The sequence below is a fragment of the Eucalyptus grandis genome, chromosome 2, assembly GCF_016545825.1.
Source record: "Eucalyptus grandis isolate ANBG69807.140 chromosome 2, ASM1654582v1, whole genome shotgun sequence".
Classification (NCBI taxonomy): Eukaryota; Viridiplantae; Streptophyta; class Magnoliopsida; order Myrtales; family Myrtaceae; genus Eucalyptus; species Eucalyptus grandis.
In genome coordinates, this window is record NC_052613.1 from 20225422 (window position 1) to 20249680 (window position 24259).

Sequence of the window (24259 nt, forward strand, 5' to 3'; positions counted from 1 at the left end):
TTTCTTAACGTTTGATTAGCAATAGAATTTGGAAGACATCTTTTTGTTTGGTCATTTAGTTAATGTGCTCTGCAATAACATTTTTTTTTCGGCTCCCTTTGGTTTCAATCACCTTTCCTCGAAGTCCGAGAATGGTCAATGGTTAAAGAATGTCACGAGTGATGGAACTTGTTGAAGAGTCAGTGAACTTAACTCTTTTTAACTTCTCCACCAAAAAAGGGGGTTGGACCAAAGATCAAGAGGAAGCATGTTTCATCATCATAGTACCTGTGGAAAAATGCGACTCTTTTGTCTGTATTTTGTGTAGTAGAACTAGATCCATCCTACTCCCATTTTCAGATGGTTCCTCCTGAATTGTGGCCGGATTCATGAATCATCATTATCACAGGTTCCCCATCCGGCTGACAAGACATAGGGAAAATTTTCCAATTTTTTGGTGCTTATTGCATTGATATAGTGGTCAGATCATTGAAGGGAGGGACCGAATTAATGGAAGAAAGCAGTGAAAAGTGATCACATCCTCCTCCCATTTCCAGATGGTTCCTCTTGAATTGTGGCCAGATTCATGAATCATCATGATCACAGGTTCCCCACCCGGCTGACAAGACATAGGGAAAAATTTCCAATTTTTTGGTGCTTATTGCATTGATATAGTGGCAAGATCATCGAAGGGACGTACCACATTAATGAAAGAGAGTAGTGAAAAGTGTGTGATCAAGTATCGAGATTGAAGGCAATTAGAATTAACAAAAGAAATTAGACAATTAGGGAAAAAGAAAAAGGAAACGATTACTTGAAAGAGAACAGAGATTTCAAACTTTAGAAATCGGATGATAAATATTAACCATTTTGGATCAAAGCTATTCTTTGCTTTATCCTCTCCCGAGGTATCATGGTTGCCTACTAGAGAAGCAAAGGGCATGGAGATTCAATTTTTCAAGCTTGAGAATGGTTGATGGTAAAAAAATGTCGTTAGTAATAGTCTAAAAGTGAGTTGAGAGTTGAAGTAGGATAAAAAAAAAAAAAAAAAAAAACAAGAAGAGGATTTTGAGATTCAATTAGTCCTTTTTGTAGCAATTGGAGGGGTATTAATCTAAAGAAATTGGAAGGCTTCCCTCTGACCTATTGACATTGATGAGAGACATTGCAAATGTTAGAAAGACAGGCTTGGCTCAAGGCAAAGTTGAAGAAGCAACTAATGTGTATGTTGTAACTTCTCAAATTCAGAAACGAGGTAGATGTTTTTCGATGTTGCATGCTTCTTCATTGAAAAGAAGAGAGGATTTTTTGAACTACTTATGAGGTGACTCTAATTATTATCCTTCTATTGGAATAGAGTGTCTACAAGATATGTTTGTTTGGTCGAAATTGCATTGTTAGTTTAGGCATAGTCGGTTTGTGGAATCGCATTGATGCGTTATCTGTATTGTAAGAAGAGAGCGGCTGAATTTTCTTGATAGACTATGTCAACATTACTTTAATTTGCAAAAAAAAAAAAAATAATTGCTCAATTTGTTCCATAGAGAGGGCAAATTACCATCACCGTTTCATGTTAGAGTAGAAAGTAGTGATTTTCAGCTTCATGAAAAGAACAACAGCTCATGGCATTAGGCTTATGTGTAATACTGCAAATTAATGTTTTACAAATTGACAATTTCGGGTTTTTATCAAATTTGAGGTTCCAAAAATTAGACTGAGCTCATGCCAATAGATCTATATGGAAAATAATGATAATAGATAGGAATTTAATCAAATAAAAATATTTGAGAATCCTACTTTATAACTTAAACTAAGCTCATGTCAATAGCCATTGCCTGCCTATCCTACATGCCACACTTTTACGTCGGCAATTTTCAGTGAAAATTTACTTAAAGGGCGACATTGAAATTTCCCACAAAGGCTTAAAATTAAATTGAAAAGATTGAAAGATTAAAAACTGAATTAACATTTGTATAATAAGTTAAGTATTTGATGGACAATTTCCCTAGTAGAGAAGTTTTGCAAATTTGACTTTAAAAAGAGAGTTCTAGACCAATGGCGATGAAGAACAATGGAAAAGATGGAATTATAAACTAGCAGATTCTTCATAACCTCCTTGCATAAACTAAGAACCAACAGTTAAACTAGTGTTGCGATCTACGGTGAAATAGCTAGGGGTGGTTAAAGATTACTAAGCCTAAATTTAGTTTGAGCTCTTCCAAGCTCAAACCAATTTGCAACTTAAGTATAAATTCTTAATATGCGAATAAGTTTCAATTAGAAGTTGCCATTAATCTTTTTTTTTGTCAATTAAAAACTCAAGTAAAATATCGGGAGAATTGCTTTAATCCTATAAACTATGGATTATGGATTCGAGAACTTGATTACACTAAATTACTATAACGCCATTTCAGTATCTTTTCTCTTTTATTTTTATAAATATTTTGTCAGGCAGTTTCAATTGATTTTAACCTATTTATTAAATGTGAGATGATTATATAGGTGCACAACCATTAATTTCACCCAATAATCAAAATGATAAATAAATTGTAAGGGATAAGGAAGGAATTTACTTACCTCATAGCAACGTAAGCGTCTACAATGTATGTTATTAATCTAAGATGCAATGTGACATAATCTATTTAAATGTCCTAATTCTAATGACAACTAAATATACTAATTCTAACGTGGCACGCAATTTCCTAACTACATGAACCTAAACATGCAATTTCTAATGATGGGCAAAATTAGTATGCGACCACCCTAGCAAGGCATGCAACTCAAATTAAATGGCCCTAAACATGCAACCACTAAAGGACATATATATATGACCTAGCATGATGACACGACATAGCTTGATGACATGGCAATGACATAGCATTGAATGATGACACGGCATGCGATGACATGGCACATGTAATGATGTGGCAAGACGACATGGCAATGATGTGGCACATATGATGTCATGGGCTCTATTAACATTAAACTCAAGTTAACGGGCTTAACCCATTTAATTAAATTTAGTTCAAAACTCATATCCAGTGACCTGTGTGATTTTCGGCTAGTGCGTATCTCCATGGGCTTGGTCGAATTCTGCTACCTCATGGGTTCATTCTATTCAATTAAGTTCAAAACAATCTACCGCCGTTCCAATAAAATGCAATTAACTAAACATACTCCTAATGATTATATGCTATTTAATCATTATTTTTTTTAAATTTTTTTTTATAGAGGCTGGGGTTGATTCTTAAATTTCTATGCAATGAATTACTAAATGATACATCAAAATTTACGTACTAATAGCTAGTCAAAAGAAAAATCAATCATTAGTCACAGACAAAGAAAGCAAAGATGAAAGAGTTCTACCTTGACCTCTAATCCTCCTCCATCAACTGATTTTTTTAAGTAATATAAATAATCACACTTAGGAAAATATTTTCTAAATTATTTATTTTTTTATGAAACAAACACACCTTAATTTTGGTTTTAAAAAAGCAAATGGAAAATTCAACAACTACGAATGACATAAGATAATTTGTTTGGTGCATCTACTGCACTCGTGTATTGATTTCACCCGATTCTATGGCCCAAAACAGCTCCAAATTGTTGACCGGATCAACTTGTGGTTAGACCGGTCCAAACGTGCGACGCATGAATGCATTCATACATCTGGAATTCGGGATTCATAATGTTACAAATAATTAGAATATTTCTCTAAGATATCTTATTCTGTTAGAGATAATTATTATATTTATATTAATTATCCATATCTTTTAAGATTGTTCATATATCTCAATCATTTCTGTCTAATTGTGTAGATTTTGATTGATATGTTATTTTAGACAGTTATTGAATAAAGATTATAAATAGGCCAATTGCATAATATTCTCAATTCTGTTTTCCATATTATTGTTATCTATAAACAGGCATGATATAAGGAACTTTTTTTTTTGGTTAGAGACAAAGAACATGACAATGATATTTATGGGAAAAAGAAATGGGAAGATGGACATGCATAAATTTTTTTATATTATATTATATTTATTTATTTATTTTGGGGGCTCTGACGCCTGTGAATCTGAAGGCTTCGGAGTTGTTGATGTTTCCTGGTTTCAAGAATATGGGCAATATTAATAAATCTTGAAATAGGAGGCTATAGAGATAGATCCAGGCACCAAATTAATTAATATATCTTATTGTGCATAAAATGACGTCACACCTCATCACATTATCTGACAAGATGGTTGAGTATCCTTTATATTTCATAACTTGCAATCTAAGTGAATTTTTTCTCCATCTCTTCCATTTTCAATAGGATGTAATTGAAAAATTTTAAAGAATCATTGTAAACTATTCTAAATATTTAAATTCCGTAACTCTACACTACGCTTTAGATATAAAATCACATCTTCATTTAGCGGCATGAACTTTTAGAATGATCAACAATTAGTCATTATCACGAAAAACTCTAAATTATATATTTGCGACAAATCATTAAAAACCTCAAATTGATATCTTTGTGATAAATTTATCTACTATTAGTTTCAATTAAATTGAATTAATATTATGAAAAATCATAAATTGATATACCTATGATGAAAGGATGATATAATCCCAATTTGATATACGCATCAATTGCATGTGTCATCCAACTCTGTAATTTGACGATAAAATTTAATAGAAATCAACGAAGAGTAAATTTGTTGCAGGTATATCAATTTAGAATTTCTATGTTATTAACCCGATCTCATTTCTCTCTCTCATTGTATATATTCACATTAGTTTTTTAAAACATTTAGGAGCCGGTCTCACAAAAAGTTAAGTGTATCAAAGTAGGAGGTTTCTCTCAAGTTCAATTTTTTCCAGACCCATTATTTGTCTCCCTTAGTCTTTTAAAACACTCGTATTCACTTCATTACTATTTTGGGCGAAAACGAAAGTCCTTTGACACATCTTCTTTCCCTCTTGGATAGCTAGCCAGGTTGCACATTCATTGCCATTACTCCTCGTTGTACAAAAACTTGAGACCCTCAATGGCGGCATCATCTGAGCAGAGCGCTCTGATCATGGCGGCGGAAGAGAACGACAGTAGGAACAAACGGGAAGCAATGGCAAGAGAAAGGTGGAAGAAGAAGAAGAAGAGTTTTTTTTTTTTTTTTTTGGTCGAATAAAAAAGTTTCTTCAGAGAAGTATCGCGAAAAATGGTTAGTTTTTTCACATGGAAAAAGATTTCACATGCAATGCATACATTTCCCCTTTAATGTCAATGCGGGCAGCTTTGATATCGATGGTTTATGATCGGTTTTCACTAAATGATTTCTCGATATTATAGTTCCAATTGCGGGCGATCTTGTGAAGGTGCCTGTGAGCCACGGTCTTTGCCGATGCCCCTGTCTCGTCGATAAGTCGACTGTTAATAACCTGATGATGCTATCGGTAGATGGATACACTTGGAGAAGTTGGTGCTGCAGGGTCAGTCGTGCTTGGATTGTGCAAATTGGCATTTTCCAGAGAAAGACACCCTACTTTTCCAGTGCGGTTGACATCTCTTTTGCTTACCGAAAAGTGACAAAACAAGTTTGATTTATTCCAGGTTGCTTTTAGCTGATTCAAGCACTTCGGTACAGATGTAAAATAACCAGCTTGACTACTTGAGTGCAATTGAAACTGATGAATAGCTGGGTAATCCTACTAGGATCCTAGAGGGTCATACGTAGAACCATCCCCATCGTCAGAAACATGTACTGCTTCTGCAAAAACGGACATTCAAATCTTTTTGCCGAATGTCGTTTTATGGTCTGTTCACATACGACACGATGATTCGCCCGAGTAGATTGACGTCTGCGATTCGTAGAATGTTTACATTTTATTGGTCCATCCAAGTTTTAGCAAAGTCTACATCTACAACTTGTTCTCCTTTTACAAAGGTCCATCTGGTCCAATAACTTGTTCTCCTTCTGCATAGCCACAGCTTTTCTATGCTTTAGACGTTCTATTGTTGACACTATCTATGTATGGCTTATTTTCATAGAAGTTGTTCGTTCTTACATTCAAATACTCGTATTAGCAACATTTTTATTTAAGGAGACCATATTAGTTGGCGCAATTGGTTGGGGCATCAAGGATTATCGACAGGAACTCGAGTTCACTTGTTAAATCTCACAAAATGGGCAAGACTATCGGTTTAGGTCAAAAGCTTGGACTTAACTAGTTGATAGGGACAAGGAGATGGGATGATTACTAATCATTTAGGATCCACTTGTTGTAGGCTACTTTTGAAAATACCAAATACATACATTTTACTTTTAGAGATCACATTGCACATTTACATCAATTATCTTTTTATCCCTATATATGAAAATGTCATTTTCTTTCCAAAAAAATGCCATGTCCAAATCCTAAATTCTCTTACCCAGACAAAAACACTTAAAACCAACTCAAAATATAAAAATCCCCCAAACTCTAAGTAAGATGCTAAAATGAATTCATAAGGAGGCAAATTTGTCTTGTCAATGTGGAAATTTGCTTAGAGATATTGAAATGATCACATTAGGTCAAAAAGTTCGGTGTGTTTTTTATATTTCCATATCATGGCATCTGATATGATGATTTGGCATAGCATACAATGGCACATGACATGCATGTGGCATGAATTTCACATGGTATATGAATTATGACATGGAGACGTGGCACGTACCATGCTGCATTCTGACTTTTGAGAATCAAATCCTTCAACATCTTCCTTTGTGTTCAACCCATTCCTTACCCTGTCTTAAGGTTCAAGACTCTTCTTTTATCTTTCCCTGGATGGGTGTCTCCATCCTATCATGAAATGACCTTTTCAAAGATATTTAATTTGACCAACCAATGTATTTTAGTTTTTTTTCAATTAAATTAAAACTGAATTACCAAGTCTTCACTTTGACAAATTATTCCTGAAACAAAAAGAGATCACGGACAAGTTGTGCACCGAAACCGTATCGATATATAATCTTGATGCATACTTTACTTATCGTAAAAGAAAATTGAATATGAAGTAATTATAATTATTTAAGTCATGTCATCGAAGCATGGACATTTTATCAATCCGGAAACATGAAACCTAATCCAATGAAGTGTGGCACAATGTACAAAACATTTTCCCAATACATCAAACCCAATCAAATGACACCCCATGACTTGCCAGCCCAATTCTTCACAATGCAAAGACCATTTTAGTTGCCTGACAGAAGACGTACACCTCTTTCCACCATCAATGGAAAACAGAAAAAACGGTTTCTTTCCTCAATTGCAGGCAAAACACCAACCGACTGCAACATCCAAAAAGAAAAGACTACTTAGAAATCACAAAGCCAGAGACAGGAAGGGAGGTCGATTAGAGCAGTCCCTCCCTCTTTCGATCCGGAATCATGGGTTGCGGTGAATCGAAGCACGATGTTGCCGCTGGAAACACCATCAGCCTCAGCAAGAAATCGAACATCGACGAGCCAAAGGAAATCCAAAAGGATGCCGACACTACCCCTGAAGCGGCCAACACCAATGGCACAAACGGGTCCACACAAAAAGAAGGGGAAAGCGAGGTGAACACCGGCTCTGGAGGTGAAAATGTGAAGGGGGCAGCCGACGCTGGGGACGTAACCCAAGAGACTGAGGTTACAGCAGGCGAAGGGAAAGATGGGGAGGCCGTAACGAATGACTCCTCTTCGACGAAGGAGGTGGATTCAAGTGCAAATGTTGCGTCAGCTGAGAGTGCTGCGTCAGCTGAGAGCGTCGCGCCAGAAAATGTCGTCAAAGAGAAGAAAGAAGAAACGGACAAGGGTAAAGAAGAAAAGGCTTTAAGCTAATATAGACAGCAAACACTCGATGTTAGTCTAATTTTGATTCATTTTTTGAGCAGGAGAGGCTGAGGTTGTGAAAGAAGAGAACTCGACCAAGGAACTGGAATCTGCCCAGACAGTTGATGAATCGAAAGTAACAAGTGCAGAGGTAAATTCAATTGGATTGTAATTTCCAAGAACACATGTAAACAGGGTATTTTGATGCTGGTGCTTTCTTAAGGTTAGATCAAGAAAACAGTGAAATTTTGTTATGACGATACTATTCCTGCTGTTTGATCAAGAGATGATATACTGCTAACGCAAAACAAATATCTAAGAACTGAAAATCTAGAGAGTTCTACGAGAAACTATCCATTGATCTGTACCTGCGAAATCAGTTGAGCATAAATGGATCACTAAGGCCCGTATAAGCTTTGTGTGAACAGAACTATGCAGGAAAAAAAAAAACTGAATCGACAGAAATTCTCGTATGTGCAGGGAGCCGCCGCAAATGCAGCAGCTAGCGACCAGAAGCCAAACTGAAGAAAGAGTTCGGCATTAACTGGGTAGGAGCCAAATGCAGATGGAAGGTTCCTTTATCTCTCGTACTATTGCATTGTAATTTACTATGATAACCTCTTGAGGTACAGCTTTTATCACAACTTGAATGCTACAACAATGTCCCGATAGTCCATTGTGGACTTGGAACGATTTGAGTTCATAATGGCAAACGAACGTCTCATCAACTTCATTGCAAATGGCAACCCATAACCATTTTGGATTGAATTTTATCGAATTGGGTTCATGTTACTACTCCGCATGAGAATCCCGCTTGATCTACTTCCGATCACCTTGTAGTTTATCCACTGAAGAAGATCAAATCAACAGCAGCCTGGGTAGGTTAGGGTTGATTACGCCTTTACAGTACAGGCTCAGCTTATGATTTACGCTATACAGTTCGCAACATGCCACAGAGATGTAATGAAGCCAGCTTTTTTGGCAATTGGTGATAGATGTCCCATTCTGCAGAAAGCTTGAACTTTCTATAACCTAATGATAGAACTCCATAAGCAGTGTACAATAATAAAGCGCTTCATGGATCTCTCATGGACAGGCACAATGCACAAGAATTGAAACTTATAGGAAGTAAAATATTATTCGTATTGATGAGGATGGTCTACGTGACTCACTGCTTTATATACAACCCTTTCCAAGCCGAAGCACGTGAATTATTCGACATCGTGTCTTCTTTAGAAGAACTGTACAAAGAATGATGAAGCTTGCTCTACATGCTTGCACCGTCTACTTTAATATATTCGTTGCTGAAGAAAATTATCTCCCCAAGAGAACATAATCCTAAAGAATGCTTTGCCCGTCATTTGATCCCGCACCAGATCTCAAGACGGAGCCAACGGGAGTCTTGGATAATACAAGATTTCCCTCAGGATCTGCAGTTCCATATTTCATTATATGAGGGTCTGTGACTATTCTGCATGATCCTGATGGGTCGCCCATCAACTCCACCCCGAAGTAAACTAAATGGTCTGAAATGCTGCTCCCTGTAACGGACCTGCAAGGATTAATCCATGTTAACTGTGAGAAAAAGCTCTTGCGCACAGACGCAGCCCTAGACAGGCCAAACTTCTCTGACTTTTCTATCTCCTGATCATGCGTCCCCCACTTCCCTTAAAAGTTGACTAAACTTCCTTAAAAAATCGACGTAAACCTAATGTGGCAAGACAGATTGAGTGGGTGAATATATTCAACTGGAGAGGGCGAAAGACTGAACTTAACACACGAAACCAAAATGCTGGAAGGGTGCATTTTCTCTAAAAAGTCCAAGTTTCAGAGAGAAACCTGAACTTCTGAAACCTTGCATACTTATATTTTGTAAAGATTAGATTCGATTTTTATAAGTACAGTGTCTTAAAAATTAGCAAACCAAGTTTGATTGTAACTTAATATACATAAACTTTGGTATACAAAATTTTCAAATATAAGCAGGTGCAAACAATAGACAAGGAAAAAGGCGACATCTGGGATGTGTTTACCTGCTGCATGATGGGTCCTCCCCAGTATCATCACAAATTTTCTCAATTGTATAGACCAAACTCTCCAAGTTTACATTATAAAGCCATACCTGGAATTAAAGCATTTAATGTGTTTAGATATCAGTATAATGTAGTCAATCAGTTTTTCTACCAGACAAATACAAATTTAGTCAAAGCTGGCCTTAGTACCAGATTATGATTATAGAGCAATCCAGTAAGAAAAACAAGAAGTCAGCAACTGAACATAATAAAAACTACAAAGCCAGGGCAGGCAGAAAGCCTAGAGAGCAATTAATGACATAGAAACATCATCCCTGTATATAGGTAATCTCAACAACCAATCATAAATGAAAAGCCACAAATTTTCTTGGGAAACTGATAATTTATGCTCTAGAAATTTCAACAAAACTCAAAACACAATGAGGTGCCATAATGTAGTCAATCAGTTTTTCTACCAGACAAATACAAATTTAATCAAAGCTGGCCTTAGTACCAGATTATGATTATAGAGCAATCCAGTAAGAATAACAAGAAGTCAGCAACTGAACATAATAAAAACTACAAAGCCAGGGCAGGCAGAAAGCCTAGAGAGCAATTAATGTCATAGAAACATCCTCCCTGTAAATAGGTAATCTCAACAACAGATCATAAATGAAAAGCCACAAATTTTCTTGGGAAACTGATAATTTATGCTCTAGAAATTTTGACAAAACTCAAAACACAATGAGGTGCCATATGAAGCAAATCACGGAAAGTATATTCCCTAGGGCAGACACGGCTCATAATCTCCATCAGACAGCAAGAAGTAAATTTACCTCTCTTGGGAAGTGGTGGTAGGTCTTCTGCGGGAAATAATGATAATATGGAGGCAAATGAGGTACTATGTCATGCCCATTGGTAACCCGAAAAGAATTTGGCACAAGTTCACTGTAGTAGGATGCAAAAACCGCATTGCCAATACGAGGTTGTCCAAATGTCATAACCTGAACACTCTCAGCTAGACAATTTACCTAGAGTATAAGCAGCAATTAGTCAGAAACACATTCACATATTTTGCAAGAATGCTCTATAGATAGGATCCAGTGCTGCACATAAGCTGCTGAACAAATGGCAAAAGGCAAAATTCTACTCAATGGCATGTAACAAAATCAAGCTTCGACCAAAGCTAAAAAGTTATCATTGATTTGCAGAGTGTGAGATAAAAACAGTTTTGCATGAATTTCAAAAGCTAGTACCATTCAGGTAGGACTATGCAGAAGAGACTCATTTTCTTCTCAGAGCTAATCTCAGAGACTTGAACAACCTTGAAGCTACTCCATCTCTGCTAACATAGGTATAAGAATCCTTACTCTGAGATCAAGTCCACAAAATGCTGCCATAGCCCCTCCCATGGAATGTCCTGTCACCATGATATTGACATCCCCGTACAACTCTTTTGCTCTTTTAACAGCATTTAGAATTCCAGGCCGTATGGTTGTGTTGTGGTAAGCAGAATAAAATCCATGGTGCACCTGAAACAGTTGACATATCAAAAGATGCCTTAACTAAACCAAAAATATGCACCAAAAGACTTAACAAAGAGATTGGAAGATGTACCATTGCATCAGGCATGCCAGGATAATTTAGATCAAGCTGCTTCCAGTAAAGGTCTTCAACCCAATTCTGGATGCTGCAATAGTAAAATCAAGTCATCACTGCACCATGAAGACACTGACACCAATGAATGTAGTGCAAGAAACATGATAAATGCAAGTGGTGATTACAGAAATGAGAACAATGGAACAAGCATCAAACAATTGTGACATGCAAAAAATAACTGATAACTGATAAATTCTGATAAAAAAATGATGACGCTGACTTGGATGGGTATAAACATTAAATGAATTAAGTAGTCATTATTTCCTCATATATGAGATAAAAATAAAAGCGGCTTCGATGAGAAAAAAATCTGGAACAGTCATCAACAAGCAGGTCAATGGCACTGACACTAGCAAAGTCTATAACATTTTTCCTAATACCCTTCCAAAATAGGGAGAAGATGGTGCACTTATTAATTTGTGAGCACAGTTGTGGCCATTCACCAAAGATTTATTTGATATGCCAGTTATTCCACAGTTATAATGACACGAAAGTCAACAAAATGAAGTACTTCAGATATATTTATGAAAAAAAAAAGAAATAAAACTTCATTTCTTAAGATCCACAAGTGTTTGTACTTCCCCTAAGACCATAATACCATCCATCACGGTGACACTCCTACAACTTTGCATATACATAGCACAGTACAAGTAAAAAAGCATGGTTCCAATTTTGGAGGCAACGCTAAGACAGAGTAGCCATCCGAATGTCAAAACCTGTTTCCATGAGTCCCTCTGAATGCAATTACTATAGAATTAAGATCCTGTGCTACCCCCACAAATGCCTGCACAAAATATATTGAAATCCATCATAAACAAAAGGCATAAAAAGACCACTAACTGAGAATACCAACTTAAGCAATGACACAAGTTCAGAGTGTCAGGTCATAATTAACCTGTAAACAGTGCTGTACATCCACGACAAGCTCTATGACCTCAAATCCCTGTTTTCATGTCAGAACATAGATTGTCAGCTCAACTACTAAAACATACTCAATATCTAACCTATGAGCCCCTGAATTAGTAAGCATGTTAATTTTAGACAATTACCTCAGTTTTGTCACCACATCTGGGACATGTCCACGTGAAAAGTTCTTGCATATCTGAAAGGTAAATCTACAAATAAACTTGTAGACAGTTAAAACTACAAGTGAAGAAAAGAAGAACTAAGGCTAGAGAAATGACTTTCAAAGTCTCAACATATGGAGAACTTAAACAGAAATTTGTTTCTACAGGCAGGTGGCTAGCGATAATCTTACTAAGTTACATCTTTTGAAATGAGCCAAAAATAGAGGAAAGAAAGTATATGGTAATGCTTACTGCAGATGCATATTCCACCATTATTGTGGCAAGGGTGTGATTATAAGCAGGGCCACTGTCTTTGTGCTTGACCTTAAGTTCTGTACATAACAGGAGAAGATGTCAGAGCCAAATTAAACATCCTGAGTAGAAATATAGGTCCATCAAACATTTAGCTTGCCCGGACGACTCCAACTTACTAAAAGCAAACAACGACATCCAGTCGGTTAGAGACAACATTCTAGTCACAATCTAGTCTACAAGACAATTAACTTGATGGCACAAGATGACAGCCCCATTCTTCAAGTTAGTCGAAAATGGAAAATGGTTTTCCAATAAAAGCATCTCCAAGTTAAATCAGGAAAAAGAAAAGGTAAAATTTCTTATAAAAGTTTGTACTTTATTGAAACTAAGTTCCATATCGGCAACAAGCCTTCATACAATCTCCATTAATTTAGCGCCCAACATACTCATGAGTTTCCACATGTATCAGCACTCTATAACCCCCAGATATGTCGCCTATATTTGGCCGCGAAACTTCATCATAAGTGCCATTAAAATGGCAGTATAGTTGAAGTCACAGACGAAACAAAGCAAACCATGCCTGCAACCACACCACAGAGACTTTCCATTCCTTCACAAAATCCAACTCCACCCGGTGAGCATTAACTCAATTGACTCCAAAAACCGCACCCAAAAATACTCCACAGCCCCAAAATTCACTAAAGCACCAGCAATCAAAGCCAAAACACATGAAATCACGCACCCTCGCGAGCTTTAAAACAGGGAGAATCACAACCTACCTCTCGCCACGCAAGAAGCGGATAGGCATAGCAAGAACGCCAGCCCTAACCACCGCCTCCCCCGCTCCATCGCCCGCAGCTCCAAAATCAAACCGAAAACAGAAGAAATCGCCGCCGATTCGCTCCGCCGACGCAAGCCACGCTAATCGAGGAGGAAACGGGAAAATCCATCGGCGATCGGCGGATCGCGACCGGCCGGTAGGGGTCTCGGAGGACGCGCGGCGGCGATACGGTCCGATTCGCTACTGGGCAGCTTCCGTGCGGTGCTGAGTTTATGGGGAATCGCTTCGACTGGCGCGGAAGGCGACGACGGAGGGAGTCCGACCGCGAGATGGACAGGGGACGGGTGGGGCTTGCTTGTTTCGCGATGTTCCAGATTTGCCCATGATTTTGGGCGGGATTTTCGAGGGTGCCTCTGTCGTACTACGGTGATTTGGGTGCTTGGGTGTGGGTGTTTTCGGAAATGTGGCGTTGCCTTGCGCAGTCGTGCCTGATCAGCTCTTGTTGTTGACGTGAGATTCTACTTTTCTTGTACGAACTTGAAAGAAATTGAGACCGACATATTTCCACTCTTTAGACTCTTCTCAAATAACAATTATTGAGGTTATTTTAGCAAAAAGAACATTATTAAGGTTAAATGTGGGGTCCATTTTTGATTTAAGACTAATGGTTGCCTTCTTTTCTTTTCTTTCTCTATTTGGAACAAAATTGATGTGCCTCTTTTCGAAAAATTACTTTTTTTTTGGGTTGATGGATACCTAATTATTGTGTTTCCGACAAAAAAAAAAAATTATTATTTTGTTAACAAATTGTATTTATATACATTTATTTTATACTAGGATGATGTTGTCCAAAAATAATTTAAGCATAACTAAAAGGATAATTTTTAAGTAAATTGTGTATAACAAATACATCAAACACAAAAGGTTTTTTTTTTTTTTTTTTTTTAAAAAGGCATAAAGTGTCATAGTTTTTTCAAATTTGTTCAAATAAAAGTCTAAAGTAAAAATTGTTTCCAATAAAGATATGAAGTAACCAAATTATTTCAAAGAAAAGCTTAAAGTGGCTAAATCGTTTCAAATAAAAGCCTTTCATTGATGGTGACTTTTTCAACCATTGGAGAAGGGATACTTTGGTAAAAAAAATTGTAACTATATTTTTAATTTTTTTTCATCTTTTTTTCTTTTATCCTTTTCTATTTCTTTCCTCTTTCTTTTTCCTCTTCCCTTCACGGATATGGCTGTTGACGATTGATGGCGGTTGCCCCCACTAGCATTGGGCCCCCCACTAGCATTGGGCAAAGGCAACCCTCACCTAACTCAAGTGAGGTTGCCCTCAACGGTGTCAAACAAGGGCACCCCTCTCCTGTGTCGGGCGATGACATCTCTCGTTGTGATATCCTCAAATTTGAACTATATCCTAAACTCGAGGAATGGTCTAAAGCTTCGATGTGCCCTTAACGACAATAGACTATGGACTGATTTAAGTATTATTTATACGTCAACTATCTAATTGGGAAAGGTAATTATGGATCCAGAAATGCACTCAACTAGAGTACTCAATCATGAAACAGTAACTCAACTATAAAGATTGATGCAAGACGACCTTACATGGGTACAAGTAATTGAATGGATAATTATAGATCGATTTGGCCTAAGTATGTATGTATGTATGTATGTATGTATGTATGTATGTATGTATGTATGTATGTATGTATGTGTATATATATATGTGTGTGTGTATTGATTGCGAGTGATTTTGCACAATCATTATAATAATCCTCAATGACCCTAAATCATTGTAAGTAACCATGGATTAAAGTAAGTAAATCGATTTTCGCTTGGTTACATAACAATCGAAGATCATCCATAGACCGATTAGACTCAAACATGGATTAGTTGTGCAACAATACCCAAGAGACCCCCCAATTCATATAGGCCTCATTAAAGCCATTTCCAGTCAAAATTAGCCATGAACCTCGGTCTAGTTACAAGTATCCTTTGTGGATAATTAAGAAATATCCACGATAAGCTTAGTCAACATATAACCCTGCGAATAGTTTTGGCCCCAATCTTTGGTCTTGGAAAAGTGGGCCAACCATTGGAAACCCAGTGGGCTACACGCCTGAGTTAGGCCCAATGGGCATCATGCTCAATTAAAGACCCACTAAGATTGTTAAAGCACAAATCGGATGAGTTAAGCCCAAGTTTGTTAAGCTTAATTAAAGGCTCATTAAGCTTGTTAATGCCCAAATTGGATGAGTTATGCCCAAGCCTTATGTGCATGAATAGTGTGTGAGAATAGTGATCTACATGAATAGTAACTCGTATGAACAGTAAAGAAGCGATCCAAGCCATTGATCTTGTATTAAGCATGTGGCCTAATAGAGGGCCAAGATTTTTTCTTGAACCCCTGGTTTAAGACAACGATGGATGAAGGACAATAATGCAAGTTTGCATTGAATGTAAAAGAAGACTCATTTCTCTCTCCTCATTCCCTCATCCTCTCTCTCTCTCTCTCTCTCTCTCTCTCTCTCAAATTGTTGGTTGTTAGGTGATTTGTTTCGCTTCCGCATGCGTATTAAAATGAAAGCTCTCTCTCTCTCTCTCTCTCTCTCAAATTGTTGGTTGTTAGGTGATTTGTTTCGCTTCCGCATGCGTATTAAAATGAAAGGGTCGGCGATGCGTCCTGAAACATCGCAAATTTGTCGACCACCGAGGGATGGGTACGCACTCGAGGATTGAGGCGTGACATAGACTTTGTGTCATCCCATGCTGCTCGACATTTGGTCCCTTGCATCAATGCAAGCTAGATCATGCATTAAATCATGCATCTTGCAAGTCTCCTCGCTCGTGAATGGATCATTTTGAAAATTTTGGAAGAAGTTTCTCCAAAGTAGATCCATGAAATATCCTTGAGTAGCATATTCTAAATGCCAACTTTTATTTGATGGCTGGATAAATCCTTTTAGCCACCTCGGCTGTGCTGCGCATGATAAAATTTCTGGAATAGAAATTGATTTTTGGCCATAAATTGATTTGTCAATTTCTATTCCCTGACAAGTTTCCGAGTAGAGAAACCCGTTTGATAACAACTCAAAATTTCTATTTCAAAACATAATTCCATTTGATAACAGAATAAAGTTTTTATTTCTAGGAATAAAAATTGGATAGATAACAACATAGGAAATCCTCAAATACAAAATAATAGTCAAAATAATACTAATACATTACAAAAGTTAAAAATACAATTTCATGGAATTTCTGGCATATTATTATCCCTTGCCATTTTATTGGCAATGGTTTTCCTAAGCGTATTTATTTGGTTTCCCTTCTCGGTCAACTGAACATTTGCAAGCTCATCCTATGTAGGTTCAGCCAAGTACATCGGATCTCTATATAGGGAAAAGTTCTTATCCATCTTGTCTTAATCATGGATGTAATTATGGATGATACAACATGCAATTACGATATGTGCTTACTTTCGAATTGCAAATGAGGGCATGTGTCTCAAAATAAATAAATAAAATAATTCTTCAATGCCCCAAATGATCTTTCAATGACATTTCTTAAAGAAGAATGCCTATAGTTGAACAATTCTTTTGCAGTTGTTGGCCGTCTCGCTATACCCCTATACTCATTTAAATGATACCGGTCACCTCTAAAAGGAGTTAAAAATCCCGGAGTTGCTGCATAACCAGAATCAATGACATAGTATTTGCCTACAACAATGTATTCATACATTGGTCATAATTTGTAACTATAAATATGATCATAAAGAAAATTACTCCTTAAAGGACAAACAAATAACTGGTGGTGGCCAACGAAATTCCAAGTGAGGAGTCTCCAATGCTGCTGCAAGCACTTGACAATCGTTGGCATAGTCTTCCCAATCAGCATATACAAAAATAAATTTCATATCAAATGAACAAACGCACATCACATTCTGAGTGGTGGTGCATTTCCTACCTCTAAATGGGATTTGCTTCGATATAGGTACATAAGCATGAATGTGGGTGCCATCAATAGCGCCTATACAGCCCTGTCATTTTATCAAAGACTAGTATTATACAAGATTATCAACAAAATAAAATTCATGGTATAAAGGAATATATGAGAATTCTACCTTGAAGTAATGTTTATGCTTAGGATCCATAAGAACCTCTTATGGGACAACATTAAATAAAGGTGGTATGATAACCTCTTTTGTTAATTTGAGAACAAAAATTCTATTTCTAAAAGATGGAGAAAAGGAAATAATTTTTGTTTCTATTTGAAACAAGAGAAGCTACAATTTCTAACTTCTGATTTCTCATTCAAATCAATTTTCTGGAATAGAAATCTGTTTCAAAAATAGAGAAATCAAATTGCATTATTAAACGGATTTCTATTCGAAACCTGTTCCGAGGAACAAAGAAATAGAGAAATCAAGAAATAGAAATTTTATCATGCGCAACCCTAGAGATTGGTCAAAGTCAGCTTCTTTATCTCATAATCTTTGTAAAATAATGAACAAAATGTGAAACATTATTTTTAATGTGAAGGAAGATGGTCATAACTTACAAGAACAGATATTATACGGTCTTCCTTTTGAGACACATCTAGGAGCTCATTATCTTTAAATTGTGACCATATGTGTTTACTTTCCTTGAAGAATAGTATACTCCCAATAGTTTGAACAACCAACGGAACCCTAGAACATTTTCTAACTATCTCTTTGGCGATAGATAGCTTGTTAGGATCTTGTATCCCTTCTTCTCTTGGAGGAGCCATTTGCATTAGTAAATGAAGAGACGCACTTTCAGATAAGCCCCGAGAAGATGAGGTGGAGTAGGGCTGGTGATCTTTGCAACAAAAAGCAAGGCTTGTAGTTATGAGGATCTTGCTTCTTCTAGCACCTCCCATCAATAAAATTTTTTAAGCTGAGCCATGTTTCTTGTTCTACATCCCATAAATCATCTAAGACTAAGAGATATCTTTTTCCATCAATTTATGCCCTTAATTCACTTTGCAAACGTTCCATTGCAACCTCGGTTGGTTCTATCCCCTTTGCACAAACTATGATGTTTTTCACTATTTTTTTTAGGTCAAAGTCATCAGAGAAACAAACCCACATTTTCAAGTCAAAATGTTTCTATCTCATCAATGAGAACAAGCTACAAGGGAGTGCAGAGCGAGCCGAGCTCCATGGTAGGAGCAGATGAGCCACGATTTGCACCAATCACCTGAATCAAAGCCATTTCTACCTAACAATTGATTTTGATCTCATCAACTGCTCAAATGGGAACCACAAAAGAAGTGTATTCAACGGGATGACAAGGGCTTGTATGCATTGTTCCTCAAAGTACTTTTCGAGCCCTTTCTGTTTGCTAACTTATGTTTCCGTTTGATCTCTCGATAATGCACATTCTATCGGCACTCAAACGATGAATGTTTGATTCGAAATCTGAGCTTGAATGTTGGCTAGATTAAAGGGTAATGCTGTTACTAGCCTTCATATCCGCCGCGAGGTGCATCTTTACCAAAGATACATTGTCAAATACTAGTTTAATATCATTTCCTAGAGAAATTTGGTATCTTATTTAGCATAGAGTTATTCTTAAGCTGCAAATTTTGTTATATTTTCTAAAAAGAGAAAATATTTTTAGCTGGGTTCACTCCTATGTGGAGGAAGCCTAATGAGTTGCAAGCCTAAAAAGGGCTTGAGCCCATATAATAAGTTGTATGAGGAAATAAGGTTTTTCATTATCTATATAAAGAGGTAGCGGCAGAAAAGGAAATAGGAACAAGAGAAAAACAGAAAGCAGATAATTTGAGGTTTGGGGTAATATCTGATTTACATCAAGCTGGTGTCGAAGGTCGATTCATGGTCCGATTGAGCTGAAATTTTGTCAGCATGTTCGTGGCACAATTTAATCGAATCTGAATGGTTTGATTTTCTTTTGAAGCTCCATACATCAGGTTTTTCATGGATTGATCAAAACTTGCGTTTTTGGTCAGATTTATTCTTGATCTCTTGTGAAGTTCATGTGTATTACCAAGAATTACGTTCTTGAGGTGTTTGCTGCTATGTACCTCTAGTATTTGCTAAAAAAGAACAATTTTATTGATAGTGAAGATTTTTAGGTAGACTCCGGTCCGGTGGTTTTTTATCTCCTCACATCGAGGAGGTTTTCCACGTAAAAAATCGTCTTGTGTTCGTGTGCTTAGTATTTATTTTACTATACTATATCGATTCCTATTAGGTTTACACAAGAGGAGAGATTATTTTATTCTGCTGCGTTGATTCAATATTGTTCGAATTATTACCGTTCTCCCATCAGAGTGGTATCAGAGCAACATGTTATTGTTTGATTTTTCTGCCTCGTGTTAAACAATAGAAACGAATACGAGTAGAATGGTTACACTGAATGGTTTGAATTATCATATTTGGAAAGGGAAGATGAAAGATCTTTTATATGTGAAAGATTTTTATTTGCCTGTATTTGCTGAGGAGAAACCAGAGAATAAAATTGACGCTGAATGGTCTATATTTCATCGTCAAGTGTGTGGTTATATCAGGCAGTGGGTAGATGATAATGTTTTAAACCATATTATTGAGGAAACACATGCACACAGTTTATGGGATAAGCTTGAACAGTTATACACTCGAAAGACTGGGAATAATAAGTTATTTTTGATAAAACAGATGATGGCTCTGAGATATCATGATGGTACTCGTTTGACTGATCATTTAAATTCTTTTCAAGGAATTATAAATTAGTTGGCTGCGATGGGAATCAAGTTTGATGATGAGATACAAGCATTATGGTTGCTTGGTACTTTGCCGGATTCATGGGAGACGTTCCGAACATCTTTGTCTAATTTTGCCCCAGATGGTACAATTACCATGGATTTAGCCAAGAGTAGTATTTTGAATGAAGAGATGAGAAGGAAGACATAGGGATCGTCCTCTTTACATTATGATGCCTTGGTTGTTGAAAAAAGGGGGAGAAGTGAGTCTCGAGGTCTGAGAAATAGAGATAAAAGTCGAGACAAAAGCAGAGGGAAGTATAATAAATTTGCTAATGTTGAGTGCCATTATTGTCATCAGAAAGGACATATTAAGAGGTTTTGTCGCTAGTTAAAAAGGGAGAAACAAAAGGAGAAAGGTAAAGAGAAGAAAAGTGATGATGACGGTGATGACAATCGTGTCGCTGCACTTAAAGAAGACTTTCTCACTATTTTTTATGGTGATGTGGTGAATTTTGTTTCTCATGAGACCAGTTGGGTAATTGATAGTGGTGCATCCGTTCATGCTACTTCTCGTAGGGATTTCTTTACATCATATAGGTCAGGTGACTTCGGATCTTTGAAGATGGGAAACAATGGACTAGCTCAAGTTATATGCATCGGTGATGTGTGCCTAGAAACCAGCAATGACACAAGGTTAGTATTGAATAATGTTAAACATATACCTGATATCCGCTTGAATTTGATTTCTATAGGCAAGTTGGATGATGAGAGGTATTGCAGCACCTTCAGTAATGATCAATGGAAACTTACCAAAGGTTCTCTTGTTGTGGCTAGAGGTGAAAAATATTATTCGTTATACATTATGTAGGCAAAGTTGTCTACAGACAAAATTAATGCAGTAGATAGCGAAGATGCAGCTGAGTTATGGCATAAGAGGCTCAGTCACATCAGTGAGAAGGGTTTGTCAATATTGGCCAAGAAGAAGCTCATTTCAGGATTGAAAAGTTCAGCGCTAAAGAAGTGTGATAATTGTTTAGCAGGAAAACAAAACATAGTTGCATTTAAAAGCTCTCATTCTTCAAGAAAGTCAGGTATATTGGATTTAGTGCATTCTGATGTTTACGGTCCTATGAAAACAAAATCACTTGGTGGCTCTCTTTATTTTGTTACTTTTATAGATTATTTTTCAAGGAAATTTTGGATTTATACCTTGAAAACTAAAAATCAAGTGTTAGATGTTTTTAAGCAATTTCAAGCTTTAGTTGAGAGACAGACTGGAAAGAAATTAAAATGCATCAGAACTGATAACAGGGGAGAGTATATTGGACCTTTTGATGAATACTGCAGACAACAAGGTATTTGACATCAAAAGACACCTCCCAAGACGTCTCAGTTAAATGGCTTAGCTGAGAGAATGAACAGAACATTGGTTGAAAGGGTAAGATGCTTACTTTCACAATCAAGGCTACTTGGATCCTTTTAGAGTGAGGCTTTAAGTACAGTTGTGCATATATTAAATCTTACTCCATGCGTTCCTTTAGAGTTTGATGTTCCTAATAGAGTTTGGACAGGCAAAGAAGTTTCTTATGATTATTTGCGTGTATTTGGGTGCAAAGCATTTGTAAATGTTCCCAAAGATGAGAGGTCTAAACTTGATGTGAAAACACAACAGTGCATATTTATTGGTTATGGACATGATATGCTTGGCTACAAATTTTATGATCCATTTGAAAAGAAAATTGTAAGAAGTAGAGACGTTGTGTTTATGGAAGATCAAACAATAGAGGATATTGAGAAATTGAAGATGATTTCAGTACCACAGGTTAGTGATAATCTGGTTGATTTAGATCCAGTTCCTCTTACAAGTATTCCTACACAGGTTGATGAAGAGCAGCAGGAAGTCAATGTTCCAAATAACGCACATGTTCCTAAACATGTTGAAATAGATAATACTATTCCTGAACTAGAGGCTCAATTAGATGTTCCACTGGATGTTCCATTCTGGAGATCCGTTAGAGACCGACGACCTTCCACTAGGTATTCTGAAGATGAGTATGTATTATTGACTAATGCAAATGAACCAGAGTGTTATGTAGAAGCAATAGAATAAGAGTACAAAAGCAATTGGTTTGATGCTATGCGAGATGAGATGCAGTCACTTTATGATAATCATACTTTTGAGTTGGTGAAGTTACCTAAAGGTAAAAGAGTTTTGAAGAACAAGTGGGTATATAGGTTGAAGCAAGATGAACATACTTTACAACCATGGTACAAAACTAGATTGGTTGTTAAGGGATTCGATCAGAGAAAGGGTATTGATTTTGATGATATATTTTTTCCGGTAGTGAAAATGTCTTCTATCCGTGTGGTACTAGGCTTGACAGCTAGCCTAGATTTAGAAATTGAGCAAATGGATGTTAAAATGGTCTTTCTACATGGTGACTTGGAGGAAGGGATATACATGGAACAACCTGAGGGTTTCAAAGTGAAAGGGAAATAGGATTATGTGTGCAAATTGAAGAAAAGTCTCTATGGCCTAAAACAAGCACCGAGACAATGGTATAAGAAATTTGTGTCAGTTATGACAGAACAGGGCTATAAGAAGACTTCATCAGATAACTGTGTATTTGTCCAAAAATTTTCTGATGATGAATTTATTATTCTCTTGCTTTATGTTGATGATATGCTAATTGTTGGCAGGAATGCTTCAAGAATTGAGTTATTGAAGAAACAATTGAGCAAGTCTTTTGCCATGAAAGACTTGGGCTCGGCGAAGCAGATTCTTGGCATTAGAATTACCCGAGACAGAGATGCTAAGAAGTTATTTTTGTCGCAAGAGAAATATATTGAGAAGATCATTCAGAAATTTTACATGGACAAGGCTAAAGTGGTTAGTACTCCTCTTGCTGCCCACTTTAAGTTAAATATAATGCAAAGTCCTACGACTGATAAATAGAAGAAAGATATGGAAAGTATTCCATATGCTTCATCTGTAGGAAGCTTAATGTTTGCGATGGTATATACACGCCCCAAACTTGGCACATGTAGTTGGCGTTGGTAGTCGCTATTTGTCAAATCTAGGTAGAGAGCACTAGAATGCAGTGAAGTGGATTATGAGGTATCTTCGGGGAACTTCAAATTTGAAACTCAGTTTCGGGACCGGGAAGCTTGAGTTAGTTGGATATACAGATTCCGACTTGGCAAGAGATATTGATACTCGTAAATCTACTTCTGGTTATTTGATTTCTTTTGCAGGTGGAGCTATGTCATGGAAGTCAAGATTGCAGAAATGTGTTGCACTTTCTACAACCGAAGCTAAATTTATTGCAGTGACTAAAGCTAGTAAAGAGATGCTATGGATGAAAAAGTTCTTAGAAGAACTTTGGTTCAAGCAAAAGAGGCATGTGCTATTTTGTGATAATCAAAGCACAATTCATTTTGGTAAGAATTCATCTTTTCATTCTTGATCGAAACATATTGATGTTAGATATCATTGGATAAAGAATGTTCTAGATGAAAAGTTGTTGGAACTTGAGAAAATTCATACGGATCATAATGGCTCCGATATGATGACGAAGACTCTACCAAGAGAGAAGCTTGAACATTGCCGTTTGATAGATGGTGAATCCCTCCACATTATCGTGAGGGGGAGATTTGTTAGCTAGGTTCACTCTTATGTGGAGGAAGCCAAATGAGTTGCAAGCCTAAAAAAGATTTGAGCTCATATAATAAGTTATATGAGGAAATAGGGTTTCTCACTATCTATATAAAGAGGTAGTAGTAGAAAAGGAAATAGGAACAAGAGAAAAAGAGAAAGCAGAAAATCTGGGGTTTTGAGCAATATCTGATTTACATCAAGCTGGCGTCGGAGGTCGATTCGTGGTCCGATTGAGCTGAAATTTTGTTAGCATGTTCGTGGCGAAATTTAATCGAATCTGA

The 24259-nt window shown here is 36.8% G+C and overlaps 2 protein-coding genes across 2 annotated transcripts; one reads left to right on the top strand and one right to left on the bottom strand.

Moving 5' to 3' along the window:
- The first annotated feature begins 7267 nt into the window (after window positions 1–7267).
- Window positions 7268–8821, top strand: LOC104425780. Its single transcript, XM_010038579.3, has 3 exons — window positions 7268–7797; window positions 7877–7965; window positions 8295–8821. Exons 1-3 carry the CDS (start codon window positions 7389–7391, stop codon window positions 8337–8339), a joined length of 543 nt encoding a protein of 180 aa, XP_010036881.2. The 5' UTR covers window positions 7268–7388; the 3' UTR covers window positions 8340–8821.
- A 115-nt stretch (window positions 8822–8936) lies between these two features.
- LOC104429810 (lipase) lies at window positions 8937–13906 on the bottom strand. Its single transcript, XM_010042618.3, has 10 exons — window positions 13587–13906; window positions 12805–12884; window positions 12535–12600; window positions 12381–12428; window positions 12202–12269; window positions 11444–11516; window positions 11197–11358; window positions 10663–10857; window positions 9848–9936; window positions 8937–9366 (listed from the first exon to the last, which is right to left on the bottom strand). The coding sequence occupies exons 1-10, from the start codon at window positions 13654–13656 to the stop codon at window positions 9153–9155; spliced, it is 1065 nt and encodes a 354-aa protein (XP_010040920.3). The 5' UTR covers window positions 13657–13906; the 3' UTR covers window positions 8937–9152.
- Window positions 13907–24259: the final 10353 nt, after the last annotated feature.

Bases quoted from the DNA above. Each gene is read 5' to 3' on its own strand.
- LOC104425780 (XM_010038579.3), top strand. From the start codon at position 7,389: ATGGGTTGCGGTGAATCGAAGCACGATGTTGCCGCTGGAAACACCATC. The intron at 7,798-7,876 runs GTAAAGAAGAAA...TTTTTTGAGCAG, and splicing joins GAAAGAAGAAACGGACAAGG to GAGAGGCTGAGGTTGTGAAA. The intron at 7,966-8,294 runs GTAAATTCAATT...TCGTATGTGCAG, and splicing joins CGAAAGTAACAAGTGCAGAG to GGAGCCGCCGCAAATGCAGC.
- LOC104429810 (XM_010042618.3), bottom strand. From the start codon at position 13,656: ATGGAGCGGGGGAGGCGGTGGTTAGGGCTGGCGTTCTTGCTATGCCTA. The intron at 12,885-13,586 runs GTAGGTTGTGAT...TGTTATGTACAG, and splicing joins CGCTTCTTGCGTGGCGAGAG to AACTTAAGGTCAAGCACAAA. The intron at 11,359-11,443 runs GTACATCTTCCA...CAACTGTTTCAG, and splicing joins CTGGCATGCCTGATGCAATG to GTGCACCATGGATTTTATTC.